General features: G+C 41.6%; 1 protein-coding gene across 2 annotated transcripts; it reads left to right on the forward strand.

Moving 5' to 3' along the window:
* The first annotated feature begins 1,984 nt into the window (after positions 1-1,984).
* On the forward strand, positions 1,985-9,561 carry LOC119019561 (leucine-rich repeat-containing protein 43-like). Of its 2 annotated transcripts, none has more exons than XM_037098297.1 (12): positions 1,985-2,239; positions 2,399-2,611; positions 3,272-3,382; positions 3,641-3,780; positions 4,926-5,164; positions 5,299-5,462; positions 6,347-6,518; positions 7,567-7,706; positions 7,788-7,862; positions 8,100-8,318; positions 8,716-8,818; positions 9,272-9,561. In XM_037098297.1, the coding sequence occupies exons 1-12, from the start codon at positions 2,141-2,143 to the stop codon at positions 9,406-9,408; spliced, it is 1,812 nt and encodes a 603-aa protein (XP_036954192.1). In that variant the 5' UTR covers positions 1,985-2,140; the 3' UTR covers positions 9,409-9,561. The 2 variants fall into 2 exon arrangements, with proteins under 2 accessions (XP_036954192.1, XP_036954193.1); XM_037098298.1 differs by having other exon boundaries at positions 9,275-9,561.
* Positions 9,562-9,970: the final 409 nt, after the last annotated feature.

Here is a 9,970-nt window from a genome sequence, read left to right on the forward strand (position 1 = left end):
GCCATGAGGGAGACGTGCATCATCACAATGCAGAAAAGCAGGAGCTCTGCAGCAGGAGAAAATATGATGTTGTCATCTGCATATTAAGTCAACCAGAAGCTTGTTCAAGCATGAGGAGACTCTGCACTGAAAGACAAAACTGTCAGGCCAGTGCAGTGCATCGAGATTAAATGACATATTCTCTCTGCTACAACTGTTGCTGAAGTTTTGGCCTCTTCAGAAATATTCCCCTCTGCGTTGCTCCGTGGAAGCATGTGTTCACAGGTTAAGCAGAAAGTAGAAGAAGTAGAAAAACGTTGATGAGTTATTCTCCGGAAATCGCAATAGAATTATCAAGATAACCCAACACTTTGTTACTGAGAGTGACCTCGACACGAGGTTTTGGCAGAAAAGTCCAACAACTCTTCATTTAAAATCAGCTTACCTTTACCAGGAGACATGTTGCTTCTTCTCGTCTTTTCCGCTGTCGACTGAATGCTCTGAAAACTGGCACACGGGGTGCTTATATATCGAAACGCGGGATTTTTTTTTTTTTTTTTGCATGCCACCAATGGTTGGTGACGCTTTTTAAAGCATTATCAACCAGAGAAATCTTGTAGTAAATGTTTCTATTTTACAGATCTAGGACAGTGCTCACCACAGATGTTTAATGTGGGGAGGCAATGCACATTGTCTCAGAGTTATCTCAGACCTCTGATGTTTATCAACTGAATGAAACAAAATGGGTTAACTTTGTCACGGACCTGACAGACTGTAGATGTATAGAGGTATTCTAGAAACACTGATCGAATCTTAAGAGAATACAACTTTTGATTGGATCGTAGGAGAATTTTATTTTATAAACGTTAACATTTAGCAGACGCTTCAAATGTTGATAACTCGAGTCAGAAGGAAATGGGCAATCTTGCAGGGCATTGCACAGCACAGATGAATGGCTGCAGCCTGGCCTCATCCATGTACTCATCCAATCATAACTCTATTGTTTGTGGAATATCTCACAAGTTTTTTTTTGTTTTTTTTTTTTTGTTTTCTTCTTCCACAATCTGCATTTCTGTTTCCACGGATCTAGGACAACATTACCGACGTTCCAGTTTGACCCACTGAGTCATAGTGATGAAACCGACATGTTTACCATGACGCATACGTTTTAATTATTCTCTATTTGATAAGGGATTTCCACGAACAGGAGTCCTTTCTCTGATATCGCAGTCCTAGACAATGGAGAGAGGGCTGATGTGAAGGGAAGCCGCCACCATCTGTGGCCGGATTTCAAGTAATGACTACTCGTGTAAGAAGGAAATTTTGGTGATCTTGATTAGCTTCACTGAGGGTGTTTCTTTTTTTTCTTTTTTTTTTTAAGTCTACAGAGCTGTTTAGTCCGAGTCCCTTGAGTTCTCTACACATTGTGGTGTGGTAAAGCTTCTAATATCACTAATAAACATGGCCATGAGTTCTACTATTGATTTTTTACAACTGGATTTCACCGATTGACTGCATTTCTTCCTCGTTCCTTCCAGTTTTTAATAATGATGCATTAATCCAGTTTTAGAAGTTTCAGCAATCTCCTGGTTGTTTGCTGTGCTTGATGAAGGGCAAGGACCCTTTTTTTTTTTTTTTTTTTTGCCAGGCAGTGTGTATGATGAAGAGTGGATTAAGACTTATTTAGGACACAAAACTTAAAGTTTCAAACCTGGAACTTGAGATCCGGATCATGAGTCTAATGATTTTCAGAACGATGACTTGGTCCCACGCCTTGAACATGGCAAACATTATAAAAGTATTACTAAAAATAGATTCCAACAGGGGGGAAGGTCAAAGTTGTAGTGTGAGCGGATCCCAGCGAGGTGAGGGCCACTTAGATGGGCGCAGTTGTGGAAAAAGGGCTATTTTTCGTAACAGACAAACGCAGGTGAGCTGAATGGATGCAGTGTTTCACCTACAGAGACACAGAGCTCCTGACTTGATGCAGTGCTGGTCCTGGAGTGAGCCCCAGCTGTTGCCAGGCAACCGACAACCAAAAGGTGTAAACAGTGAACAAAAGAGGTCCTTTTCCCCTGAAAGACTGACCAGTGACAGACTGACCGCACATGGGTGCTGTAGCTACTTTCTCCTGTGTGTTATAAGTGTCATGCAGTGACTAATGTTGGCGGGCATGAGCTCAAAAACACTTTCTGCTGAGATCGAGAAGCAGATTCGCCGCCTCTGTCTGAATGACTTTCCTTGTGGAAATGGCAGCTGGGTGAGTTTTGCTTATTTTTTTTTTGTTGTCAGTTGTAACTTGATTGCAGTGCTTTCTAGATTATGTTAAGATACAATCAGGTCTATTTTCTGAACATTGCATACAGTGGCATGCTTTTTTTGTGGAAGATACCAACAAACACGGTGATTATGTTCTCAGAGGAAGGAAAAAGACGGAACAGAGGCAGCAGAGACGGAGGACACAGACGCCCTCCTGGATCTGCTGAGCTGCCCTCACTCTCCCTGGACGTACGATGAATCATGGAGCCCTCAAGCTCCGGCCCTGAGACAGCTGGCCGTGCTCGCACCTGAGCGCCTGCACGCCGCCTTCATTTACAATTACTTTACTACACTTCGTATTGTGGACAAAGATGTAAGTGTAATGGTCATGACAGTTTCTGTGCACCCAAATGTTGTTTTTGAAAACATGATTCAAGCCACTCACCGTCTCTCACCTGACCAGACTCTAAGCCTTTTGACTGGATTTGATAAAACAACAAGATGATTTGTTTTGCACAGAAATAAAAACAGCAAAGCATATTATTACATTTACTACTACATATTATATGCAATCACTGACATTCCTTTAGCTGCCCTAAATCCATGATTTGATGTAATGGCCCCCAAAACATTATGGCAGGCTCGAAATCAGCACTTCAAGCCTTCCAGCTTTAAAACGGTCTATTATTAGATCAGTAAAACAAGAGACTACTCATGACTTCTTATTTGTGGGTGCCATACCAAACCCACAACACTCACAGTTTGGTATCTCAGTGATTATTTGGAGGAATGGTGGAGACACAATAGAACAAAATAAAGCTGGTGTGTTTGAACCTTTCCACTGCACAACTACGCTACAATATGGCATTTGATATAATGTTAATGTTATATCACCCCCCCCCAAGTTCAGAATCACATTTTCAATTTCCTTTTTGCAGCCCTGCAGCTGACCTTGTTTAAAGCACAAAGAACAAAGTCAGTTAAAGTTTAAAATGCTTTTGCATGATTGTGAAGAGTGTGCATGTGTGCTCAGGTGTCGGTCATCGACAGCGGCCTGTTGAAATTCTCAAAGCTGGAGGAGTTGGTGCTGAGTGCTAACAAAATCTCTGAAATCCCTGTAGAAAACCTTCCCCGCACTTTGAAGGTGAGTCAGCCCTGCACCACCGAGCTCTTCAGCTTATCAGGATTGTGAAATTTTGCCAGTTATCTACGCAAAAGTTTGATTATAGGGTGATTAACAATTGAATGATGCATAGAAAATTGTTTCTTTTCCTTCCGTCACATCAAAGATTAAGCTCCTGCTGTGACATCACCAGAAGTCAACATATGACCCGACAGCTCTGACTGTGTGACAGATGTGGTGATGATTAACTGTTATGGTCTACGTATCTTTCTTTGAAAGGTTTTGGAGCTACGTGCCAACCGGCTGTCTGATCTAAACAGACTCACCAGCCAGCCTCCTCCTCACCTACGCTACCTCAGCCTTGGCTCAAGCAGTCTGGGTTCCCATGAAGACATCTCTAATCTTACAGGAAGACATTGGTTAGCTCACACAAATACCCACAAACATGCACACACACACACACACAAACGCAGACAGGAAGTGGGCTGGGTTCTACAAGGGTTAACCAAAGCCGGATCAAACCAAAGACTCTAGTCGACGTGTTGTTTTTGGTGTTTCGTGGTACGTTTTTTTCATCATGTAATTAATGACAGCGTGTCTGCCTTTGGCTCCGTTAGGTAGAAAATGTGCTGGTCCAACCAAACAGAATCAAATCTACTAAATTTAGACGTATTGGTTATTTTAGTGTGGATGGAATAAATTGCATTTCCTGATAAACTTCAGGAGGCAAATACTTAGAAACACTGCCACGAGATCAGCTTACTATATCTCACATTATCGTTTTTGTTATCACACTAGTAAGTCACTGGGAAAAATTACTTCCTTCTTAATCAGCGGTTAAAAAGAAGCGTAGTTATCCAAATCCATCAGTTGTAACACATCATGATGAGCTCACATCCTGTGGAGGAGCTTTGGATATTTTTTGGGTTTTTTTTCCATCAGAATTGCTGAATCCTGTGACCAGTGGAACAAATGAAACAACACAAAATTCAAACATCCAAATCAATTGAGGGGTTTAACAGAACTCTGTGGATGAAGTGGGTGCTGTGTTGCAGGGTGACTGTCTTAACCTTTATACTATCTGATATGTTAACATTTGGTCATAATTATTGAAAGTGTGCCTCGTGAGGTGACAGTGACGGTGAACTTTGGCATTTATCCTTGAGCCAAAATGGATGTTTGTGCTAAATTAGAGGACAATTCTTCGAGGCGTTCTTGAGATCACAACGACAAGAATATGACGGACTGAATGACGTAGGGACAGACGGACAACCTGAAATAACAGTTGTGTTGAGTTGTTTGAACTTGGTGAGCATTTAGGAAGGATGGAGTCAGACGGAGGAGCTGGATTATAGGAAATGTTGGAGCACTTTTGGAGCTTCACCTTCACATTAGGAGGCAGAAAGTCAGGACGTTTCAGTATCTTGATTTAATAAGTTGCTGGAGTGCTATTTGGATGATTCACTGACTCCAAATCAGCGTTATGTGTTTTGCAATGTAATTTGTTTTACAAGAATCGTTTTGAATAAAAAAAAAATCAAAAATGGTGTGTTTCTGACTTCAGGCCACAGCTCGTGTGTCTGGACCTGAGTGACTGTGAGTTTCAGGACCAGCAGGTTCTGATGAACGCCTTGAGGACGCTCCCCCACCTCAGGACGCTGGTGCTGGAGGGAAACCCCTTCACTCTTGCATCCTGCTACCCGGGCTTCACCCTGGACAGTCTCCCACAGCTCTCCTACCTGGACGGTTCATGGATCTCCCCTGAGGAAAGACAGTGTTTTAGGGGCTTGGCCAAGATGAGTGGTGAGACTATCAACAGCTGTCAGTTAGTATATCTGAGTCATCTGAGTCATTCCTAAGTATGCAGCTCTGTCATTTCCTCCATATCTAGAGGGTGATTAAAGTTTGTAATTCAGAACCGTCTTCCTTTCGTACAGATCTGATAGTGGACCAGGCTTCAGTGTCAGTGAGGGTTGGCAGGATGAGGGGAATCCCAGACCCGATGATGAGAGCGGGCAACAGCACTCCAGACTTTCCTGTCGTCACCTACAGATATTTCATCACATACGAGTTCCTCAGTCACCAGACACCTGTTAACCTAGTGATGTATCCTTCCCTCACTTCTCACTTCTTTACATCTCTGACATCTAATCTGGTAACTTATTGACAGCTTTCAGTTTAATCTCTGTCAACGCTAAAAGAGTAAATCATTCTCAAGTGCTGAATCTAAAAGATAACTTTGAAAAGGTTTTTCCTTTAAGTGAACAAGTAAAAAAAAATCAAATTACAAATGAAAACAAACATCAGATCATCTTTTCCTTTTAAGAACACCTGTAATCTTTCATGGCGGAGGGTTATTAAATACCTTGTAATTGTTCAATGCACGAAAGAGTCTTTTAGCCTAATATACACACGTTTTACATGTGCCTTGTTTTTAATATAGATCACTGAGACTAAAATCTCCTTTTCATGAGTAAACCTGGCCAAGGGGGAAGCGTAAACATTGTGACATCCGCTAAAATGCAATACAAGATCAGGGGGAAATAAACAGAACAAAACAATAATGATGCATAAAAGCAGAATAATCTTAGAAAGCAATTTCAGAGGCGTTTAAAGAACGAGAAAATCTACTGAGAGTACTATTCCCACAATCTTGTAAAACAGGAGGTATCAGACACAGGAGAAATTTATCTGCGAGAAAATATGTGAAATATGAAAGTCTGCGGCCATACAGGGATCGCAGTTTAGCAATTATAGCCAGTGTCCAAGTTCTTTAGGCACTTGTCTGGTTCGTTCATAAAGAGCAGATCACCAAAATCCAGAAATGGTTAAAACGTGGTCAAAATCAAACATCTCCTCATCCAGACTCGTTTCTAAAAAAGAAAACCTAGTTCAAGTTTTTGTAAGGTTATCATAAAAGAACATCTGACTCTCGCTATCTTTCAGATCTGCACTTTTTACATTTTTTTGCGGTGCTACTTACAGAAATTCGACAGTGAGCCTGAATGTGAGGCAGCAGCCACGGCACATGTGAAAGAGGGCTGCTCCAGTGATGCTGACCTACCATCGAGCAAAACCTGTGAAAAAGAAACGTCCAAAACAGACACACGTGACCAGAAGGAGTATACGGAGGGGAGCTGCCATGACACTGCCCACGGTAATCCCACTTCCATCACCTGCACAGGTTTCAGGGCTACAGGACCGTGCAACACTGCGCAACATGCACCAACACTAATAGAGCTGAGGAGGTTGTTTATTCAGGGAGATGCAAACATTAATAAACTGCCTGTGCATGACTGTCAGTGCAGTGGTATTAAGGCGTCTGGCATCTGGTATGTTGGTATATTTACCTTAGTAACGTATAGAATCTGACAATCAGTTTCTCTGGAATTTACACAGGAGCACAGTCAGAGCTGCCAGTGGAGGGTTGCACACATCCTGAAACTAGATGATTGGACTGATAACTAACAGTTGCCCCTCAATCTATGGTTTGTTTGTATCAATGCTTCTCATCCACTGTGTGCCCCTGACTTGCTGAAAGCCGGGCTTGTTTCTGTATATTTGTACAACTGAGCACAGTTTTGAGGTATTTGTACTTTGAGCATTTCCGTTTTCTGCTACTTATACTTCCACTCCACTACGTGTTGGAAGCAAATACTGTTTTGTTACTCGAGTTATGAATGACTTTGCATGTTGCACCAGAGCTGAAGGAGAACATTTCTAAATGAAGCTATCACACCGGCAATCGGATTAAAGAAAACACTGATTCCAATAATTAGAAAAATGCTGAACATCGGATCCGATAATCGGTCAACATATAAATATATGTATATATTAAAGGGCTTTTAAGCAGACGACTTTGTCCAAAGCAACTTTCAATAATTCATACATACATCAACACATCATCATGTAGACCAGGGGAAATGAACCAGCAACCTTCCAATAAGAAGTCGCTGGCTCTACCTCTGAGCCACAGCTGCCCAAACTATTACTTCTCATACTGGAGTGAATTTAATATCAGATACATTTAGACATTTGCTCAAGTATTATTTTAATTAGTGACTGTGACTTTTAGTAAAGTAATATTTTAGTCCGATATCTTTTGTCTTACTCAAGCATGACTTTGAGGTACTTTTCACAACACTGCAGTATTCACTGTGTGCTAAACTTTCACCTGTGGATTTCTGTCATTCCCTTTTCTTCAGTATCAAGACACAGCACTTCAAAGCTGTCATGGTCGGAGTGCATGGACTTCAGCGACACACGAACCTACAACATCAGTGATCTCAGAGGCTTAAAGAGATTCCTCAATCAAGGATTTTACCTGAGGATAGAGGAGGAAAAGGTACCAAAAATAAGGTTTGAGGGGGCAACATTTCATTGGCTAAATGTGCGAGGGCTCATATTCTGGCACTTGACGTTTTAGGTCCTGGCATGGCCTGCAGTTTCCGAAGACGTCAAATCCAGCCAGACTGCTAAAGAAAAGAAAGGCAGGAAAGAGGTGAGCTTATCCTTTAATTCCCACTGGAACAGAAACTGTACACACCCGTTCCATTAGTCAGGCGGCACAGATGAATTAACGGATGTGTAAGGTTATCCTTTCTTACAGGTTTGTGCTTGTTATGCCATTACTAACCAATGTTTATATCATTAAAGGAGTTTTAATGTCTGTTTTGGAAGATAAAACTGGACCACATGTTAACTGTCAGTCATTCCATGTCTTTGGTATCTTCCTCAGTCTGCAATCAAATCTGGTTCCACCAAAGACAAGTCTAAAGACAAAAAGAAGAAATCCGTACCCGAGCTGGTCCAGGACACACCCGTCAGAAGGCTCCTTGGCTCAGTCCATGTACCTCTGCAAAGCCTCGTCAAAGGAGGCGAAAAGGTCGATGTTCTCTGTGGCCTTGGTAGCCTGCGTGTGGAGTCTGAGGTGGAAGCTACGCAAACACTTGACAAGGTACAATAATATGCTGAACAGGTGTTTACAAGCCAGCGCTCTGCTCAACGGTATCATCAGTATTTGTTAATGTTATATTTGGAAACAATCCTTTTCTCTCCCACAGCTCTTTGGTATGAAGGTATGAAGGTATGAAAAGGGAGCTGTACTTGTGCCCAAATTCCAATACCTGGCCCCCTCCTGCCGACTATTCTTTTAAACAGCTCCCGTAACCGAACGGAGGCATAAAGATCCAGCTCCCTTTGTCATTACTTTTTACCTGGTCCAATTCACTGGAGTTGTTGGCTTGGGAAACTTGAAAACTTGGGAAGCATAAAAGAAACAGCAAGGACAGCCCATCGGACTTTAAACTGTCAAATTTACAAAGTTTGCACATGTTTTTATCACTCACCTGTAGGATCTGAGAAAGAAAATCAAAGAGGACAAGAAGAAGGAGGACAAGCGATCAAAGTGCAGAGGAGGCAGTAGGACTGGGCAGAGGAACACCACAGCCTCAGAAGGTTCATTTAATTGTCTGGATCACAGAATCAAATAACGTTTCCAACTGAGTGCAAGGATTACTCACCTAAACTGAATGTTTAAGTGGCTGTGAGTGAGTACCATTTGATGCTGATGTGGTGAGCTTGAATTCTGGTTAAGCATATGGTTTCAAATTTAGAAAAATACAGGGTTTTACAGTTTGACATAGATCATTATATGGAGTTTATTTAAAGGGGACTGGGTGGACCACGTTAGAGGTTCTGCTCTGCTGTGTGCCATTTTAGTTTTCTAATGGTTTTGACATAAATACATACTCTAGAATAACTTATGTCCACAATGTGCTGACCTGCAAAGTATGTTTATGTTATATCTTGTAGGGAATGTTATTGAGGGAAGTATTCAGTGTCCAATGTAAAGGGAAAAAAAATGTTTTCACTCTTAAAATGCTGAATGTTGGTTGATGTTTTTCTCAGTAGGCAAAGAAGATGGACGGAAGAAATCTGAGACGGACGTCCTCACAGGGAACTCTGTGGAGTTGAGGGTGGAGCTGGAGAAATGGCAGTCTGCATCTGAAGCTCGTCAGCTTCTGCTCCCACACCAGAGCTCCTAAAGCAAACAACCTGGTTTATCTGAGCACCTTAACCAGGCTTACATTTTTAAAACCAGGATTTTATTTTTTATTTTTTTTTTCAGTTTCAGACCAAATGTAAGTTATCCCTCTAGTCTTAACCAGTGCTCAAATAAAAAATCCTACAACTTACAAGTTCCTTCCTGCATTCCTCCCTTGGTGCTGCTGACTGTAAACATACTGTAGAGTTGAATATGCCAAGTATTTTCGGTATTCCTAGACTATGTTGAAGTAGTTATGCAGTTCCCGTTCTTTTGAGCTACTCTGACCTCATACTGATCCCGTAACACTGCTTGAAATCACACATGTTGAAGAAAAAAATGTTTTTTCATCCGAGCCTTCAACGTCCCCAGCAATTTTTTTAACACAAAGTGACACTTCCACCATTATCAAGCTCTAAATTCACATTCCAAAAAGGCACTAGAAACATGTATTTCCCTGCTTTAGGTTACCTAAGGTCCTGCCTCAAAACTCTAACACTGTGCTCACATTGTACATATTCTTAGGAATGCATGTTGGCTTCTGTGGCTCTAGTAAAATATCA

The sequence above is a fragment of the Acanthopagrus latus genome, chromosome 5 (assembly GCF_904848185.1).
Source record: "Acanthopagrus latus isolate v.2019 chromosome 5, fAcaLat1.1, whole genome shotgun sequence".
Lineage (NCBI taxonomy): Eukaryota > Metazoa > Chordata > Actinopteri > Spariformes > Sparidae > Acanthopagrus > Acanthopagrus latus.

Bases quoted from the DNA above. Each gene is read 5' to 3' on its own strand.
- LOC119019561 (XM_037098297.1), top strand. From the start codon at position 2,141: ATGTTGGCGGGCATGAGCTCAAAAACACTTTCTGCTGAGATCGAGAAG. The intron at 2,240-2,398 runs GTGAGTTTTGCT...TTATGTTCTCAG, and splicing joins CTTGTGGAAATGGCAGCTGG to AGGAAGGAAAAAGACGGAAC. The intron at 7,707-7,787 runs GTACCAAAAATA...TTGACGTTTTAG, and splicing joins TGAGGATAGAGGAGGAAAAG to GTCCTGGCATGGCCTGCAGT.